The sequence below is a fragment of the Tachypleus tridentatus genome, chromosome 1, assembly GCF_004210375.1.
Source record: "Tachypleus tridentatus isolate NWPU-2018 chromosome 1, ASM421037v1, whole genome shotgun sequence".
Lineage (NCBI taxonomy): Eukaryota > Metazoa > Arthropoda > Merostomata > Xiphosura > Limulidae > Tachypleus > Tachypleus tridentatus.
The window spans coordinates 83,718,795-83,739,780 of NC_134825.1; the positions used below are offsets into that span (position 1 = coordinate 83,718,795).

Below are 20,986 nucleotides of genomic sequence, written 5' to 3' on the forward strand. Positions count from 1 at the left end.
ATAGCCATTTTATAATTTCAAATCAAACTAAATGTACTTTAATTCTTAAAAGAGAATCATGTTAAAAAAAAAGGGTGTAATTTATAAATTAAATAAACTTAAATAGCATTAAAAAGATTAATTACCTCTAAAAAACTAAAAACAGTATCACCATTACAAATGACACTGTCTATTATGATGCATAAACTTTGGGACAAAACATGTTTAAAATGGTGCCGTCACTGAGAGTCATAATGAAGGCAAGACAGTAAAATGTGGTTTATTGTGGCCTGAGTGTTACACAGACAATACATTGGTGCATCAGTCCCAGATAAAAGAAAATAATGAGTTAAACAACTGTGACAAATGTGGAGTCTAGTTAGAACAACATCCTCTTTCCGATCCTTACAGAAGCAAGATAGCCAAAGTCCAATAGAGGGTTTTATTTGGAAAAGCTTGTTTTCATGTTACTCACTCCAAGTCGACTGCCAACTGGCATAGAGCCAAGCCTTGACTACAAGACCATAGTCCACGTATGGAACAGGCACAGTAGTGATAGTTCCAGAGCAGAAATTTAGCTGCAGTGCCAGCAAGTCCATTCCTGCAAACCTCAATATGGCCTGGCATCCAGAAAAACTGCACAGAAGTAGATGTTAGAGAGAAATGGGCCAGTGAATTTTGAATATTGGCAAGAACAGGGTAAGAACTGATGTAAAGCAATTCCAGGACCAGTAGAAAACTAAGTGAGTCAGTATAAATAGGGAAATTTGAGTATTGCTCAGCTTCTATGTGATCCAGGGCAAGAGAAATGGCATACAGTTCAGCAGTGAACAGAAAAACTGTTGAGTAGATTCTCTGCACAACTACCAAACCACAACAAACAATGGTAGAGCCCACAGAGTCACCTGATTTCAAACCATCTGTATAAATAAAAGTGAAAGGATGGTTCGAAAGATGTTGAGCAAATAACAAACAGTACTTCCAATCGGGAGTATATGCTTTTCTCAGATGACTTAAGGATACATTTGGGGATTGTAATAAGCAACGGTGGGATGAGCTGACCAGTGGATACAGCAATGTCATCCAAAGACAGACCCAATTCATCCAAATGTGCCTGGATAGAAATGCCAAAAGGAACAATAGCAGATTGTCTGTTATGAAAAAGGCCCACTGAGAAAGAAAAACACAACCCAAGGTGGGATACTTTGGTAAGGAACAAAGTTTTGAAGCATAAAGTAGAGACAGTTGCAAATGGCAGAAGTGTAGAGGAGGTTCATGACACTCTGTGTATAAGCTCTGGACTGGGGAAGTGCAGAAAGCTCTGGTGCAGAGCCAAAGTTCCTGATGATGAATGGGATCCAGCATCTTCTGGGCTGAAGTCCAAGCAAGGCCATAGACCAGTGACCCATAATCTAGTTTTGATTAAGTAAGAGCACGATATATCTTTAGCATAAAACATCTATCTGCTCCCCAAGTGGTGGAAGAGAAGACATGGAGAATGTTCAGTGCTCATGTACATTTATCTCATAGCTGCTTAATGTGTGGTAAAAAAGTCAGCTTATTAGTCAAAGATAAGCCCCAAGAACTTTGTCTCAGGGACCACAGGTACCACAACTTCACTGATAAGGAGTTCAGGATCAGGGTTAATACTCCGTTAGTGACAAAAGTACATGCAAATGGTTTTAGAGACAAAGTTAAAACTATTTGCTGTGGTCCACTTCACTAAACGACTGAGGACAGTCTGTAGCAGCCGCTCAATATACTTGACAACTGACTCAATATGTTCAACGACTAACACCAGATGTAAGAGTCATTGACACAGAGCCTGTTTTCAACAGTAAGAGGGAGTTCTTCAGGGATGGCATTAATTTTTATACTGAAAAGTCTGACACTCAAAATACAGCCCTAAGGGACTCCAAGTTCCTGTAGAAAAGAACGGAAAAGTGTCGAACCCACACGAACTTAGAATCTCCTATCCATTAAAACAATTTTATTAAAAATGGGAAAATGGCCACGTAACCCATATATAAGAAGGTCTCACAAAATGCCATACCTCCATGTTGTATCATAAGCCTTCTCAATGTCAAAGAATATTGATACAAGATGTTGTCATTTGAGAAAGGCTTCTCTAATTGACATTTTAAGTCGAATCAAGTGGTGCATGGTGGAGTGCTGTTGTCATAACCCACGCTGGGTGAACAAGAGGAGGTTATTTGATTCAAGGAACCAAAAAAGACGAGCACTAACCATCCTCTCTAAGGTCTTACAGAAACAGCTCATCAAAGTGGATGATAGTTTGAAGGAATCTTTGGATCCTTCCCAGACTTAGAGAAAAGTAGGACAATAACCTGGTGCCAGGCATCAGGAGAAAAATTCTTCTGCCAAATCCAGTTAAAAACAATCAGAAGAATAGCAAGAGAAGCAGGAGATAGATGAAGCAGCATCTCGTAGTGTTCATCATCAGGTCCAACTGAGGTATTGCCAGACCAATGAAGGGCCAGTTTGAGGTCCACCAGGGTAAAGAGGCAATTATAGTCATAGAGACAATCAGCTTGAAAGAAAAGAAGTGACTGCTCTGCCCTAGTCTTGATGGCTAAGAAAGTGGAGAATGAATCAGAAGTGCTAGATGCCTGGCAAAAGCTTTCACCTAAAGTATCGGTGATTCTCTGGGTGTCAGCTACTTCCTGATCATCAGAGAACAAGATCGAGAGGGGAAGAAAATTATACTGCTCACTAACCTTTCATATCTTGTCTCATATGACTTTGGAACTGGTGGTAGAAGAAATGCTGGTTGTGAACTTAGTCCAAGAATCTGTCTGGTTTTGACTTCTTACCCACCAAGAATATCCACGAGCCTGCTGGAAAGTGATGCAGTTTGAGAGTGTGGGACACCCACAAAAATTATCTCAAGCCTGTTTTTGAGCCTTACATGCCATGTGGCAGGCAGAATTCCAACATGGACAAGGATATCATGAAAAACATGTCGAGGTTTTACTAATACATTGAGCAGCTGCCTGTATAATGCAGTCACTTACTGCTGCCATGCAGTTGTCTATTGATGACTTACAGGAAATGGCAAGATCAATTTCTGAAAGAGCACTGAATGAGGGTCAATTGGCTCAACCAACTTTCCCTAGGAGCACACAGGTCGGGTGGCATTGACCACAGCCAATCTATCTGAAAATTATATGAAAATGATCACTGCCTCATGGGGTATTGTCAACCCTCCATGAAAAGTGGGAGAATAGTTAAGGGGAAGCAAACTGAGATATCAATATCAGTAAAGGACTGACTAGGTGCATGAAAGTAAGTGTAAGAACTAGTATTGAAAAGAGAAAGGTTGTGATCTGAGAGTACACCCTATATGGAGCAACCTCTCCCATCAATGTCAGTACCTCCCCAGAGGAGATTATGTCCATTGAAGTCCCCCATGATTAAAAATGGAAATGAGAACTGTTCAACAAGAGCATCAAGGTCTGATTGATCATAGGTATCTTGAGGAAACAGGTAGAGAGAACAAACAGTGATGGTATGACCCAAGAAAACACAGATGGCTATGGCCTCCAAGGGTGTGTCAAGTGGTAAATACAGGGTGAGCACATGCTGATCAACCAAGAGTGCCACCCCTCCATGCACTCATCTATCATGCAGCCTGTCATTTCTCTACAAAGAAAATTGCCGAGAGGTGAGTGTATCAGAACGTTTCAGAAATGTCTCCTGTAAGAAAATACATACAGGAGAGTAGGAAGCAATCAGTGCTTTGATGTCATCCAGGTCAGAATGTGAACCTCAACAGTTCCATTGTATCAAGGTGGCTATTTTTATTTATTTGTAGGCAAATTGGGTGGAGAGCCTTTCTGTTTTTGACCATGTCATTTTTCTTTATTCGATGGAAGTCTGTTGACCTTCATGGATCCTGCCCCAGGTCAACTGGGCAGGTCTCTGTCGTAAGAGGATTACAGCAACTGAGGACATGAACGGATAATCGTTTTGCACATTGAGGTGGGAGAAGAAGATGTACCTGAAGAAATGCTTGTACACAGAACCAAAGGAAGTGGATCTTGTGGTTTGCAGGAATGAACGTTAGGGACGGAGATGGGTGTTGATGTTGATTCATCAACTTATTGAACCGTGGTGGTCAAAAGACTTTTCATATAGTTTAAGAATGATTCTTTTGGAGACACTGAGAGAAGATTCTGCACTCCCACTGTAGTAATGGAATGAGGTGCAGTAGCATATGTCGGAGATGAAATGGTGGACAGTATCTTTCGAGCCTCAGGGTAAGCAATGTTTTGAAATGCTGCACCTCTTTTTCTTCAAACCATTTAGGGCAAGAACAAAAGTAGGATGGGTGAGAGTCATTGCAATTGATATTATGAGGGCTTGTTTCACACTCATAGGCATCGTGGTCCTTGTCACCACAAAAAGCACATGTCAAGGAACCATGACATAATGTCTTTGAGTGACCAAACTGCTGACACTGGAAACATCTGAGAGGGTTTGGAATGTATGGCCATACCTTGCAACTAAAATAACCTGCCTTGATGGTGGCAGGTGGATGTGGTGTTGTAAATGTGGTCTGCATCACATTTCCATCTTTGTGAGTGGAGATACACCTCACTGCAGAAACTCCTTGCGTGGAAAACCAGGGTGAATCTCCAACTCAGGGAAGTTCTTCAAATCCCTCTCAACATCAACTCCTTGTGACAAATTCAAAATATAATGGGGTGTAACCTCAATAGGTATATCCCCAATTGCCTTTGAATTTAACAGGAGTTTAGATGTAGATGTTTCCAGCAATATGTCACCAGAGCAAAGCTTCTTTACTGACTTTGGAGAGCCAGCAAGTCCCTCTAGTCCCTTCTAAATAAAAAAGGGAGGCATTTGCCTTAAAGGTTTGTCTGAAAGAGAATGTGATATAAGAAAATGAAGTACAGGTGATACAGATGTTAAAGACTACTGCTCAGAATCTTCAAGATGTGGTCATTTACATATATGGACTGTTTTTCACTATTTTAAAGTTTTTATTTAGTGGATCCATAATAAAAAAATAATTTTTCAGTGCCCACTTACCCGATCCACCATGGAGCCCTATGACAGAATGCACTACAATGCCAAACAAGGACACTGCAGCAATGTCAGGGCTTTGTGAGCACTATACCTAAACACAAGCATCAGATATAATGTCCACAACACCTGTTGAGAACATCCAACACTGGTACTTCGTTGACCCTAGCCCAAGTGGGCCAGCCGATTAACCCAAGGGGGGCCACCCCAAGGCCACCCGTATGAAGGAACTGAAGTTCAAAGTGGTGTGTTAGGGCTGGACCTCTCAACCACCAGTATCCTCTCCTCCCTTTCACTGGGTTGCCACACACAACAAACACATGGGTGGATGCTCAGATCTCAAAGGAGGTAAACTGAAAGAACAGAACCTTCCCTGGGAGGTCCCCTCACCTCACCAAGTACAGGAATCCACACCAAGAGGGGAAGCTGAATGAAAGGCAAAAGAGCTCCCAGTGTCACAGGGTTGGTTGAAATTTTACTATAACCAACTGAGCACCCCCTAACAAGAAGTAAGCCAAAATGTGTAGTATGGTTAGGGTACAATTATACTATACATTATGTGTGCATGTGTGTGTGTGTCTAAACCTGGACTCAACAGGGTAGACAGAGATGTGAGTCAAAATACTGTCCTGCAGAAGAAGGGCATACTAGCTAGTTGAGGTGGTGATCCACATTACACAGTGCCACCATAACCATACTTCCAATTATATTGTATTGTACACAAACGGTAAGGGACTCTCCAAAGTCCACCATCCCAGTGGCTAAGTACTGGTAAACAGCAAGGGTTCCCATGCTCTACTTGAAAAAGTTGGTGGGGAAAATTCATACTGAGGAGACCCAGGTAAATGCCAAGATCTCCATCAGATTAATGCAGGAAAGGCCTTTAGCTGGAGACAGCATAACAGGTGACAGCAAAACCATATTTTGAAAAAAACAGCAAGCATAAAACAAAAACATTGCACAGTCATTTCTAAGAGAATATCTCTTGTAGTACTGTAGATCACCCTATTTTAACAATGCAAACTGGTAGAACTAGCTAGGGAGAATGAGTTGAGTTGTCCACATACCAGCATGAAGGGTCTCATCCAAAGGTCAGTGAAAATGAGATACAAGAATGTGACAGATGATGAACCTGATGCAGCAGAATGTGAAAAGCTTGTTAGCATCAATATTTTGGCAGAATACACCAACTAACCATTCAGTAAGGTTAGAAGGAAAGAGGGGTCCCAAGCAAAAAACAAATGATGATGGGAACCCAATAAAAGAGATACTCATACTAAATAACATCAAACAGCCTGAACCAGATAGAGAAGATGATCCAGGCCAAAACAAGCACAGAGATGAGAAATAGAAGGGAATAAAACAGAAAAAAAGAATAATAACCTTCCCAAGGAAAAAAAAGCCAGTCTGAGTGGAGTAATAAGTACAGGAGAGAGAGTACAGGAATCATCAATAGAATATACATCTGAATAATGATGACCAATATAACTTCAAGAAAGATGGTATAAAGAACAGAAAGCCAATGGCTCAAACAGGACATGAATGAAAGTATGCAAACATGTAAACCATACACTGTCAGGCATGTTAAAGTCTGACAATCCATAGCTGAACAATCATGCAAAAAAAGGCTAAAAGGTGAATCACAGTAAGATGGCTCAGAGGAAGAGAGGAACAGATAGACCATTATTGAAGAACTTGCCACTTCTGTTGATAGGCAAACAAAGATGAAGAATGACAAAAATGTAATAACAAGAAGGCTCCACAATCAGATAGTCTGGCCCTGTGGGCAACAGACTGAAAAATACTACATATGAAGACAAAGGGACAACATCTCCATATGAAAAAGTAATACATGAGTTTGAATTAAAAAATAGGAGAAATTGGCAAAAGAAGAGGGGGTGTGAATGTCAGCTGATAAAACAAAGAAAACCAGAATAAAGTAAGCCAAACAGATGTCACCAACCCAATCTGACAAGGAGTGCTACAAATCAAGGTGAAGCCATGAGAAAGGAGACAAAGAGGAGGGTGGGAGAACAGACAAAGGTGAGACCAGTCTTGGATAAGAGCATCAACTTCCAGAACCAAAGGATGAGGAAATGGGAAGCAGAAAAGTGAAAGTTTTGTGTTAAGAGGAGTGGCAAATACATCAATGAAGGGTGGCCCCAACTAAGAGCAAACCCACTAAAAATCCTGAGGATGAAGAAACCACTAAGTGGGTAAATAGAAATCAGTCTGGCTGAGAGAGGTGATCTGTCACCTTAGCTCATGAGGTATATTCAACTGAAATGTGCCCAAAATACCAGGCTCAATGCATGGAAGCAAAAAGTCCTGAAATAGGTAACCCTTGATGGTTGATATAAAAAACAACCATAGAATTTTCAGAGTGGATTACACGTAACTAAACAACAACAAGAGGGAGAAAACAGTAACATTCCCAATAAATTGCACAAAATTGTCACTTGCACTGTTGTACAAACAAAATGGTGTCATTCACATGTACAAACATCAATGAAACAAATCTCTGCATGGCAGTTGCCTTATAATAAAGTCTGGGGCTAGTGGGCACCAGTTGACATATAAATATAAACAAGACAAAGAACTGGAAAAGAAAATTAAAAATAAACCATAAGTTTGGTTTGTTTTGAATTTTGTGCAAAGCTACACAAGGGCTATTTGTACTAAATCATAAGTAAACAGATAAAGACATAAAATTATGCATGTGAAAAACAAGTTGAACACAAAATCTATGAAGAGTTAAAAGGTACATTCATATTTTCATTTATTAATTTTAAACATTTCATTGCAGTGTATAATGAGGATAATAACTAGAGTTAATGATAGAGACAAAATGTAAAATAAAATATAAGCATTTACCTTAAAAACTTTTGATATTAATTTAGAAAATTCTAGAAATTATACAAATAAACTGTGAAGCATTGAGATAATAAATAGTATATTTTTCTATTCAGAATGAAAATCACTTTTCAGGTGAACTACTGAGAGGCTGAATGCAAATAATTACATTAAATAGAAAAAATTTCATTAGCAACAGTACAAAAGAATCAAAATTAAATATTTTATTTTTTGAAACTACATACCTTTATGAACATTCTTATCAAATTCTACACAATTTCATTCACTTGTTATATTTTTGGAATAAATTCTAATGAAAGTGATGTGAAGAGCTAATCAGATTGGTAGCTGGTACTTAAAGGATAACGTATATAAGAAATAGACATAATGCTAAAAGAAAGAGCAGACAACTGGAAGACTTGATTCTAATAGATGAAGCAGAGAAATTTCTGGAGGACAAGACAACAGGAATATGCAAAAAACCATCTGACACATTAACCTTGGTCATCCATAGACACGGTGAAAAAGAGTACTGGAGAGAAAAGAAACCTTCTGTCCAAAATTGTAGGATGACTGGTTGAGAGACAACAGGTCAATAAATGTCTGTCAGTCTTCAGGCTTTTGGGGAAGTAGGTCCTGTGTTAGTGACATCATCACCATCACAGAACAAAGTATAAGTTAAAGTCACTTGAGAATTCATAAATGGTAAGCAAAAAAAAAAAAAAAGTTTTTCTCTCTTTTTGCTTTAGTAGTGAAATAAACCAGTTAAACGTCAATGGAATTTTAGTTTTGTAAATAATGATAAATAATGTGTACTGCATTAACAATATAAAAAAAAACATATCTTCACAACAATAACAAGGAAAAGTATGAAATTATTTTGTGTGCAAATGCTTAGGGGGAGTTGATGTGCCCTCTTCTGCCCAAGAAGAAGCTACATTTTGATACTACGCTTAACAAATGTTTAGACAATTAAATGACTCTTTAACACACTTAGAAAACAATACAGATAGACAATGTCACAGTTTTGCAGACCTGTTATGTACTTTCTTAGTCTGTGTGTGTGTGTGTGTGTGTGTGTGTGTGTGTATATATGTAACTCATATAAAAGTAGTAAGATTCTTTACTGTATTAATCAATAAAAATTTTGAAGTCACATGATCACTAACCTGAAATGTGGTAAGGCTTTAACCCTACAGTTTCTGCCAGCTTTGATCATACTGGTGGAGAGCTTTAACACGTGAATATGTCATCATGCACTACCGTAGTTCACTTTAAACATATGATTTTTGAACCCAAGTTAACTCAAGGTAGATAAATATTTCATGTTTATAGGCACAAAGCTACTACGCTATCTATGCCAAATAAGATGTAGTATACTATAATGGTATATGGAAATGAATGTAAAAATATGTAAAATTAAGACCTGCCAGGAAGACTGAAGCATTCACTTCAAACTTGCTGTCAGTCACCTGAAGTTGGCCTTTCCAGTCCTGGGTTCAGGTCCAAATAAAATTAAAATGTGTAAAAAAAATCATGCTAAAACAGTATATAGTCCAATAAAAAACTTAAATTACGTTAAAATAACAATGGCTCTTAAAAATGTAAAAACATGAGTGAGGTGGCCAGTATCACCTATAACATTGGCTAATGTCAAGGGCAAACCTACCTTAAAATTATGTTTAAAATGGCATCGTCGTTCTTGGTTGTAACGACAGCATGATAATAAAATACATGCAATTGTGACATGAATGCCACACAGACCACACATCGGTGCATCAATACCAGACAAAAGGAAATGGCGAGTTAAAAAACTGTGACCAATGCATAGCCTAGCCAAAACAACTTCCTCCTTTCAATCCTTACAGAAACAAGAAGGTCAAAGAGCTGAAGAAGGCTTGATTTGAAAAAGCTTATTATTTTGTTGCTCACTCCAGGTCGACTGCCAACTGGTGTACAGTGAGGTTTTGATAACTAAACCATAGTCCATGTATAGAACAGGTACGATGGTGATAGAGCCAGAGCAGACGGACTTTGCCGCTCTGTCAGCTAGCTCATTCCTATGAAAACTAACATGACCTGGTATCCAAAAAACTGGACAGAGAAAGATGGTGGAGAGAGATGAGCCAGTTTGTTTTGGATATCAATAAGAATAGGATGGTAACTAACATGGAATGATATCAGGGCTAATAGACAGCTGAGTGAATCAGTATAGATCGTACAATTCCTATATTACATAGTTTCAATATGATTTAGGACAAGAGAAATGGTATACAATTCGGCAGTGAATGCAGAAACTGTAGAGGGAATTCTGTGTGCTGCAAGCAAACTGTAACATACCATGGCAGAAGTTACAGAGTCACCTGCTTTTGAACCATCCGTATATATGGGAATGGATAGATTGTTTGAAAGATGTTCAGCAGATATTCATAGCGATATTTCCAACTGGGAGTACCAGCCTTCCCTTAGATGACTCAAAGATAGGTCACAGTTGGGGATAGTAATTAGCCATGGTGGAAGAGGCCGAACTGTTGATACTGCTCTGCTATTCAAAGATATGTCCAATTTTTCTAATTGTATCTGAATACAAAGGCTAAAAGGAACAATGGCAGATTTTCTATTATAGAAAAGTGTGGCCCACTGAGGATGGAAAACACAACCCCAAGTATGATGCTGTGGTAATAAGCAAAGTTTGGAAGCATACATAAGAGACAATTGCAAAAGGCAAATATACAGAGGAGGTTCATGGGACTCCACATACAAACTTTGGACTGAAGAAGTATGAAAGGCCCCAGTGCAAAGACAAAGCCCCTGATGGTGGATAGGATCTAGCATTTTCAGTGCTGAGGTTCTGGCAGAACCATAAACCATAGACCTATAGCCAAGTTTGGATTGGATAAGGGCACGATAAATTTTAAGCATGGAGTATTGATCTGCTCCCAAAGAGGTGGAAGAGAAGACACAGAAGATGTTCAGTGTTCTTATAAATTTTACACAAAGTTCCTTGATACGGGAAATAAAGTTTAATTTATAGTCAAATATAAGACCTAAGAACTTTGCCTCAGGGATGACAGGAAGTACAGCATCATCAATATGAAGTTCTGGACCTGAATGAATACCTCGTTGGCAGCAGAAATGTACACAAACAGTTTTAGAGAGAGAAAGGTGAAAACCGTTTGTTGTGGTCCAATAAGTATATGATTGATTGCAATTTGTAGCTGCTGCTCAATAAACCTCATGTTTGATGATTGACACAAGATGTGAAAGCTATCAACAAAAAGACCATTTGCAACTGTAGGGGGTAGCTGTTCACTGATGGCATTAATCTTTATAATAAAAAGTGTGACACTCAGAATACAACCCTGAGGGACTCCAAATTCTTGTGGGGAAAACCGGGAAAGTGTTGAGCTCACACGGATTTGAAATCATCAGTTCATTAAAGAATGCTTAATAAAAAGTGGCAAATTGCCACGCAATCTATATGAGTGAAGGTCTCACAAGATGCCATGTCTCCATGTTGTATCACAAGCTTTCTCTAAATAATAATAAAAAAAGAAACAAGATGTTATTGCTTCAAAAAGGCTTCTCTAACTGATGTTTCAAGGCAAATTAAGTGGACTATCATGGAGCGTTGTCTTTGGAACCAACAATGAGTGGGTGAGAGAAGGTTGTTTAATTCAAGGAACCAAACAAGATGAGCATTAATTATCCTCACTAAGGTCTTACTGAGACAACTCGTCAAAGCAATGGCACAGTAATTCAAAGGAATCTTTGGATCCTTCCCAGGTTTAAGAATAGAGAGTACAATAGCTTGGTGCCAAGCATCAAGAAAGACATTCTCCTGCCATATACAGTTAAAAACAGCCAGGAGAATAGTAAGAGAAGCAGGAGAAAGGTGGCGTAGCATCTCATAATGTATATCATCAGGTCCAACTGATGTACTGCCAGACCAATAAAGCGCAAGAGTAAGTGGGCGATTCTAGTCATAGGGATGATCAGTCAAAAAGGAAAGAGGCAAATGTTCAACTGGTGTTTTAATAGTTAAGAAGGAAGGGGATGAGTTTAAAGAGCTAGATACATGAAAGAAACATTCACCAAAAGTATTGGCAATGCTCTGAGCATAAGCAACTTCATGGCCATTGAATATTAAGACAGAGAGGGGATAGATGTAATCTGTCCACTCACTTTCTAGATAATGTCCCACATGACTTTTGAACTGGTAGTTGAAGAAATAAATGCTGGAGGTATAACTCGCTAAGCCTGTGCACAAGCTTGCTGAAATGCAAAACGGTTTGTAAGCGTGGGATATCTATAAAATTTATCCCAAGTACGTTTCTGAACTTTTCACATTATAAAACAGGAAGAATTCCACTAAGGGTAGGGATGCTGTGGGAAAGATGTTGAGATTTTGGGGATGCACTGAGCAGCTGCTTGGACAATACAGTTAGTTACTGCTGCTACACAATCATTTATCGATAATTTATATGAGATGGCAGGATCAAGTTCTGAGACAGCAGTGAAAGAGGGCCAGTTGGCCTGGTCCAACATCCATTGAGGCACACGAGTCAGGTGGCACTGACCATGGCCAATCTCTCTTAATATGATAGGAAAATGATCACTACCCCGTGGATTGATGTCATCCTCCCAAGAAAAGCCAGTGAAAAGCAAAGGGGAGCAGATAGAAAGATCTATAGCAGTAAGTGACTGACTGGGTGCATGAAAATAAGTGTAAGAGCTAGTATTGAAGAGAGACAGGTTGTGATTTAGGAGCATATGCTCTATAGCATGACCCCTCACATCAATACTAGAACCACCCCAAAGGGGATTATGCCCATTAAGATCCCCCCAGATTAAAATGGGGGTTGGCAGTTGCTCAATGAGGGCATCAAGGTCTGAGGGATGATAATTTTTTCCAGGGGTAAAGTACAGAGAGCAAATAGTGATGGTACAACCCAAGGAGATATGGATGGCTACAGCCTCCAAGGGGGTATTCAATGATAAGGACCTGGTAGGCACATGTTGATCAACCAGCAATGCTACTTCCCCATGTCCTTGTCCTACACATGGTCTGTCATTTCGGTATAAGGAGTATTGTCAAATTTTGACTGTATTAGTACGTTTTAAAAATGTTTCCTACAAAGAAAGACATTTGGGGTGATAAAAGTGAGTCAAATCCTTGATGTCATTCACATTTGATTGAAACCCTTGACAGTTCCATAGGATTAGCAAGGCCATTTTTCTTTATTTTGGAGGAGAATATGGCATGGAGACCTTCTGCTTGCAACTGTCCTTTTCTCTGTACTGGATGTGGGTCAGTCACTCTCTAATGATCCTGCTCTGGATTGAGTAAGCTGGTCAGAGTTTGTAGACATACGTTCCAGTAATTGAGGACATGAATGAATGGGCTGTTTAATTTTTGGGATGTCAAGAGAGAAAGACCTAATGGAAACACCTGGGCTTGGACAAGGTGGTTAGGCAATGACTGGAAGATGTGGTAAGGACAGAGACAGAAGTAGATACTGATTCGTTAACTTTGATTTTGGAGGGTACTAGATTAAGATGCGCTGTTCATGATTCTGTAGGAGGTATGGAATGGTCTGTCTGGACTCCTACTGTAGTATTGGAATGGATTACAGCAGCATAAGTCCGAGATGAAATTGGTAATAGTAATTTCCGAGCCTCTGTATAAGTAATATTATGAACTGTCTTGAGACATTGTACTTCTTTCTCTTCCACCCACTTAGGGCAAGAAGTAAAATAGGGAGGACGTGGACCATTACAGTTAACACAATGTAGTTCTAGTTGGCATTCAAAAGCACCATGGTCTTTATCATCACAACAGGCACATGTTAAGGAACCATGGCAAGATGTTTTCAAGTGGCCAAACTGTTGACAATGAAAACATCTAACAGGGTTAGAAATATAAGGCTGTACCTTACAATTCAGATATCCTGCCTTGATTGAGGTAGGAGGACGTGATGTTGTAAATGTTAATATTAGAGCATTTGTCGACCCCATAATACTGTCTCTATGAATAAAAATTCGGTGTGCAGCTGTAACCTGTGAGAATCTCCGACTCTAGAATGGTCTTTAAATCCCTCTCAACTATAACACCTATGGAAGAATTCAAAGTAAGATGAGAAGTAATCTTAATGGGTATATCCCCAATGGCCTTCAACTTCAAAAGGAGTTTGGAATGTTGTGATGAAACTGTTTCTACTAAAATTCCCAAGACCATAATTTTTTTACCAATTTAGGTGAGCCAGCAAGCCCTTCTAAACACTTCTGAATAAAAAATGGAGACATCTGCCCTAAAGGTTTTTCAGTTAAAGAATGTAAAATTAAAAATCACGGGGCAGATTCAAGTTGTGAGTTTGACCATACAGAGTCTTCACTGTACAGTCGATTGCCAGTAGTCGGATTTTTCTCTATACTGTCATGCTTATTTATTTTTTTTTATTTGAAGGGTATCCATAATACAAAAAAGAATATTTCAGCACCCACTGACCCCAATCACCATGGAGCCCTACAAATGGATGCACTACAGTGCCATATAAGGTCACTGCAGTGATGCCAGGGTTTTGTGAGCACTATACCCGAACACCAGTATCAGACATAATGTCCACTACACCTGTTGAGGACATTCTACACTGGCACTCAGTTGACCATAGCCAAAATAGACTAGCTGATTGATCTGGGGGGAGGGGCACCCCTAGACCACCCATCTACAGGAATTCAAGGCCAAAGTGGTGTGTTGGAATTAGACCTCTCAATCACCATGATCCTCTCCTCCCCTTCACAGGTCACCATGCACAGCAAACATGCAGGTGGATGTTTAGATCCCAAAGGAGGTAAAATGAAAGTACCGTACAGAACCTTCTCTGGAAGGTCCTCTCACCACATACAGGAATCTGCATCATGAGGTAACTCAAGGTAAGTGGCATGCAAGGAAATAAACAATGAATTTAGCCATTCTATGTAAGGTATCATCTTAAAACTAATCTTTTCACCTTTTATATATGTGATGTGAAGGACAACAAACTTTATATTCTACTTCAAAGAAAGTCTTTCTTTTGCTCTCAAATCCCAACTCCTTTTTGGGTTATACCTGAGATTTTTTCTTGCAAAACCTAAGTTTGTTTTGCAAAAATGCCACAATATAAATTGAATCATCTTATGCACTCTCAGTAGTTAATTGGCACTTTCAGTACACAATTTTTTATAATTCGTATGATTCATATTATGATGAATATGAGTAATAATGTAACCATTAACTTTCTCACATGGATAATGTCAGTACTCTAAGTGAAATTGACATTTAACCATTTAGAACAATGATATATGATACATCATTTGACAGATAGAAATCTTGACATTCTCTTGGTTATAAGTAATATGTAATTAAATGTAAGAAAACTAAATGTATTAAAGAATTATGAAAGACAGAATGTGAGAGGGAGGTGCAGCAGGAGGGGTCTGATTTTCTATTCAATTGCTCTGCACCAAACAAACTTGAAGTCTATAAAAAATATGATTTGTCTAAGCAATGACAATTATACAGAGAGTAATTTACAGCTAATTTTGTACTTTTTAAGGAGGATCAATAAAAGAGGTAAGATGAGATGCTGAACAAAAATGTGTCACATATCACACTAGGGGAAGTTCGAAATTTTTTTTAACTATTGCCTTGTAAAAGTGAAAACTTAAAATTTATATACTATTAAAATATGGATTATTAGCTAAAATGTTATACTATTCTAATTGATATAACATAAACAAAAAGTAGTTTTAAAAATTTTGAATGAAGACACTAAAACCTTGTGCCATGCAAAGTAAAGGATACTTCTGACAGTAAGGTTAATGTGTCAAATGTTGTTACTTTTAATTTTATTTATTATTTTTATACTTCTATTATAAAAATTGTTTTCACTGGTAGATTAACCCTTTTTTGATGGATCAGGGGTCAAAAGCCATATTACCTCATTTGTTAACCTGCATTCAAAATTTTATTGAACTACTATTTTATGAATTTATCAGTAAGTTTGGAGTCAAATTGTAGATTGCAATTCAAACTTTAATATTATATATGAGTTAATTTCTTAATTTAAAAGTACTTGTTACAAGAACACACTTAAATTTAGATTTTAGTGAGTCACATGGTATGTTGAATGCAGTACTATTTAAAATTAGATGTTTGTTATGTCAAAATACCAAATTTATAGATCTGTACAAATTATAAACTCAAATTAGCAATATTAGCAAGCTGGAATATAAAATAAGAACTTTGTATCTTTTTATTTTGCTGAGATATGACTTATGTACTGAATCAAACACAGTGGTCTCATACACCTTTTCTATTTTTATAAACAGTCCCTTGTATATATTTACCTCAATATATGACACATAAATAACCAATCCACAACTTTAAATGTCCCGAGGGGTTTTCTCAGTCATTTCAATCTGTGAAAAGGCTACCATGTTCTTTTGAACCAAAATTTCAAAAAGGCAGGTTGTGTCTTTAGTCTGCTCAAAGTTTCATATTTTTTAAACATAAATGCATCACAGTTACTTAGCTTAATAAATTATAATAATGGAATTTTATGGTATCAGTACAGTTATTTATAATATTTTGGTTATTGGTTATTCAACTGTATATATATAAAATGTCAAAAATAATTTTGTTTGATATCTTCAACATGTGACATTTTAAAAGGCTCATGAACCTATGTCAAGCAGCAACCAAACACAAAGGTTGTAGCTAGAACTGATAATTGTTTGCTTTACAACTTCATTTATTATTCTGTATTCTAAGAAAAATAAGTTTAATAATTGATTTCTAAATATTAATAAGCTATATATATAATGTATAATAATTGAAATGTGACTGTACATTACAAAATACTAGTCCACAAAAACACAGCCATGACAGGGAAGACAAAAGGTCAATATTACATTACTGGATACATAACATCAGTGCAATGCAATGCATTAATGCAAGCTATGTAATGTTAGCTAGGCATAACTTGAAATCAATATAATAAGAAATTGTGAATATATAGCTTTATGAGGCTGAAGCCATTTAGACTAAACATTTGTATTTTTGTGTTGTAATATGTTGTCATTTTTGCACAAAATAGAATAACTTACATTTATTTTCTAATTTTGTTATGATGGTTATGAGGCTGGTCAAGTGACATACCCCACATAGTTAGGGTATAGAAAATAACATAAAATATAAAGTGTTACTGAAAACAAATGTTTGAAATGTATTTAGGAAGTTTTTAGAGATAACACAAACAACATTTGAGTTTTAGGAATGAAGAATAGTTTTGTTTAATCCCAACATGTAATCACTTTACACTCAGAATAGTAATGAAATAGTCTTGATATATTTATAAATAAATCTTTAGTAATAATATTCATTAAAAAATCTGATTTTTTTGTGTATAAAAAACTGTAATTTTTACTAAACTTCCATCAATTTTTTAAGAAGATACACATGCTGTATTAAAAGTTATACTACAAATAGTTAACATGTGCAAATATGCAGATGAACTCATGTATATTATACTGAGCTTGTTGCAAATGGGTTAATGATTGTATTTAGGACTAAGCTAAGTCTCCTAACCTCACTTAACCTCGCAATATTTTATCATTAATAGCAAGTGTATGTCACTGATAATAAAATGCATTCTATTATTTATAAGTAGGAGTGTAAGAAAAGTATATTTAATTAAATTGTCAAGTTGATTTTTAAGTTTGCTTTACATATACACATTGCTCTGATTGAAAGTTAATACTAATTATACTACACATACATATTGAAAATTAGTTCAAATCTACCTCAAGGAATGTAGAATTGGTTAATAATTTTACATCTTAATTCCCAAAACTTTATTTTTTTCATCTCTACAACTAGATGATGAAATAATGCTTCATTGTTTATTTCTCTTCTCTTTTCATTGTTGAATATTTTTCTGCACATAAGAATTTCATCAAAATATCTCCAAGGGTTTTAAGATACAAAAGTGTTTATACACACACTCTTGTTATAGCTAATTTATAAATTGTAATTAAAAAAAACTTGATCTCAACAACTTACCATGCTTTTTAGGCAGGTCAACAGTGAATTTATGGAGAACATCTCGTGTGTTTCCTTGAAGAGTTCCAAAGAGAGCACCATTACCATCCATGACAATAAAACCAAATTTATTATCATCTGCTAGAAGAGCTGATAGAGCCTAAAAATTAAAACAATAGAATTTACACATTAATTTTGTTTAACTAATAAACCAGATTTTTTTTTTTCATTAGCCTTTTGAATTTGGACAAGTTGCTCTATCTCAGACATTTTGAACAAAGTATAATTTAAATTCAGTGAAGTTTAATACAGCAGACAAATAAAAGAAGTGGAAAATAAAAAAATACTTTAATGATTAAACAATTAATATGTTGAAGTGGTCACTGGTCATAACCTGTTAAACTATATAAAACAGCAAATTCAGGACAACTATATGTAGCATTAATTATTTGATGTAAGAAGTTGAACAAAGAGGTATTATTATTAGAACTCAAAATTAGTGGAAGCCTGAACAAAAATGTCCAGGCACTGTCCAGTTATTCCTTACTTTTTACATTTACAAAGACGAAAACTCATCAGTGATGACGAGAAACCCACTTGTTGAGAAATTTATATGCAAAAACGGCTCGTTTGGGCTGAGAAAACACTTTACATAGAAGAGCGAACAACGTTTCGACCTTCTTCGGTCATCGTCAGGTTTGTGAAGCCGTTTTTGCATATAAAAGACGAAAACTGTTATATTACATTAAATTGATTAAAGTTAGGTTTCTCATACATGTTATTGTTGGCAACTTCTATAAGGTTAACACTGAATCAAACCCAAATGTTCATAACTAGGAAATTAAAGAAAATTAACTATCCTTCAGTATCTGAGATATCCAGTAAAATTCAAGTGTGATTTTCAAGTGCAGTTTCTTTATTACAGAACTCTAAATTGGTATAGTAAATTTAATACAGCTTTCTAAGAGTACAAGCAAAATCATTTTTGTGCTTTCCTCTACAAGAAAACTTTTTATAATGCATGCCATGAGTCTTCTGCACCCTTCCCCCAACTGGAATCAAGTATTCTAATATGTCCCTTATGTAAACCATCTTGTAGTACTATGTGATGCATGTAACTCCCTCTATGAGTCACTACCAAACCATCACTTTGATGTTTGGCAGAAGATATAAGCATCATAAGACTGTGGGGAAGAGGGTGGGAAGTGTAAGAAGAGGGTAGTACCTACTGGAAATAAATTTTCAGTATAGGAAAATTATAACTCCCAATAAGGTACTTACCAGCTAGAATCCCAAATTGAAAAGGAGGAGGGACCAGTGTAAGGGAAGAGCAGACATACTTCCCCAAAACATCCAAAGGATGCTTCTGTAGATGAGAAAAACAGATCAAATGATTGGATGATGAATGATAGCACACCACTTCTGAACCAAGTATATCCTCACCATGACCAACTAGGAACAAACATGATGGAAAAGGAAAAGTGCACATCTGACTAGTAGAGGATAAATCAGGAATGTGATTCCATATGTTTTCAGTTGGGATCACATTCCCTGATTTATCCTCTACTAGTCAGATGTGCACTTTTCCTTTTCCATCATGTTTGTTCCTAGTTGGTCATGGTGAGGATAAAAAGTGGGTAATGGAAAATGTGTCCCATGGTGTAGAATGGCTAGGGCATGGCAGACCATATTCGGTAAGTCAACTCCAAAAAATCTTCACTGGATACTGATATCCACTTAAGGATAGAATGAGGATCATATTGGCTTCACTTCAAGCCCTAAATCAGGAATGTGAGGAAAATAATGACTCCAGAGAACAACACAGGATTAGTATTGAGCCAGATCTAAGAATGTTACATCCAGTATTTGAAGGAAGTTCATCATATGCAATCCATTCCAGCAACCACAAAATTGGTCTGAAACATCCAAAAGTCAATAACATCCTGTTGCAAGTGAGAACAAGGAAGTGCCTAAGAAATAAATGGAAATATCTCACATATATTATCTATGATCCAATTACAAAAAGAAAGAATCAATGGAAAGAGATGTACAATTCCAAACGTGTGTGAGAAATTAAGGTGATTGGTTCACTCTATATCCAAAACCAGCCCAAGAGATATCCACATCTGTATGAGAGTAGGATAAGAAAACCCAGTCGAAAAGGTGAATTGCATTGAGACATCTCATTCCATGATATTTGTTATACAAAATGCAGGATGGTATGCCTTCTGCACCAGCAGAACACCATCACCCTACCCTAAACAAAATGGTTACAACCATCTATCTGATACCAATTCAAACAGGATGCTGATGCCTCTACAGTCAACCATCTCAGCAGCGTGGAACTGTCAAATGGTAAAAACTTTCATACTCCACTGAAATAACATAGATAATGCAATGGGTGATCATGAAACCTTATTTTGAAAAGCAGACCATACAAATTTATTCAACAGAGAAATGGCTTAACCCATGTCCTCCATGGATGGTATAGTTCAAGAAGGGCCCATTTATGAAGCAAATATCACAAAGTTATATACCACCTAGCAATCTTGTGAAACACCCCATCTTGAAGATTAATGTGTGGAGCCATGAAAAGTGCATGCAAATCAATGTGGCATACAGTGTGGATTTGTTTATATACATAAATAACACCTGGCCAGGTACCACTTGCCACAGAGTGGAATCCAGGAGAAGAAATTTGAAGCAAGAACTCCTGGGAGAAAAGAATGCATTAACAACTATTATTACATTCACACTTAAGTCTGAAGTATAGCTACAGGTGGTAGGCAATACCTTGAGGAAACAGAAAATGCAACATGATGTAAGTTACATGAAATGAACATCTGAGAGGTGGTCCATGTGCCTGACTACAAAATTTGTTCCAAAGGATGACAAAGATGAAAAGCAAAAGAAAAGGTGAGGTGTCATATATGATGAGAGGTAACATGGAACAAAGCATATTCAGAAAGGGGCAAAGAAGAATAAATTAATTGGACTAAATGAGAA

At 37.1% G+C, this 20,986-nt stretch overlaps 1 protein-coding gene across 8 annotated transcripts in view; it reads right to left on the reverse strand.

Moving 5' to 3' along the window:
• The window catches only part of LOC143253946 (eukaryotic peptide chain release factor subunit 1), a 67,056-nt gene that overhangs the window by 38,366 nt on the left and 7,704 nt on the right, over positions 1-20,986 (reverse strand). For all 8 annotated transcript variants that reach the window (XR_013029907.1, XR_013029906.1, XR_013029905.1 and 5 more), the window contains exon 5: positions 18,002-18,140. Coding sequence is in view for 5 of the 8 variants with exons in the window: in XM_076508618.1 (XP_076364733.1) it covers positions 18,002-18,140 (139 nt within the window). In the remaining 3 variants the exon portion in view is untranslated. The remainder of the gene's footprint in view (positions 1-18,001; positions 18,141-20,986) is intronic.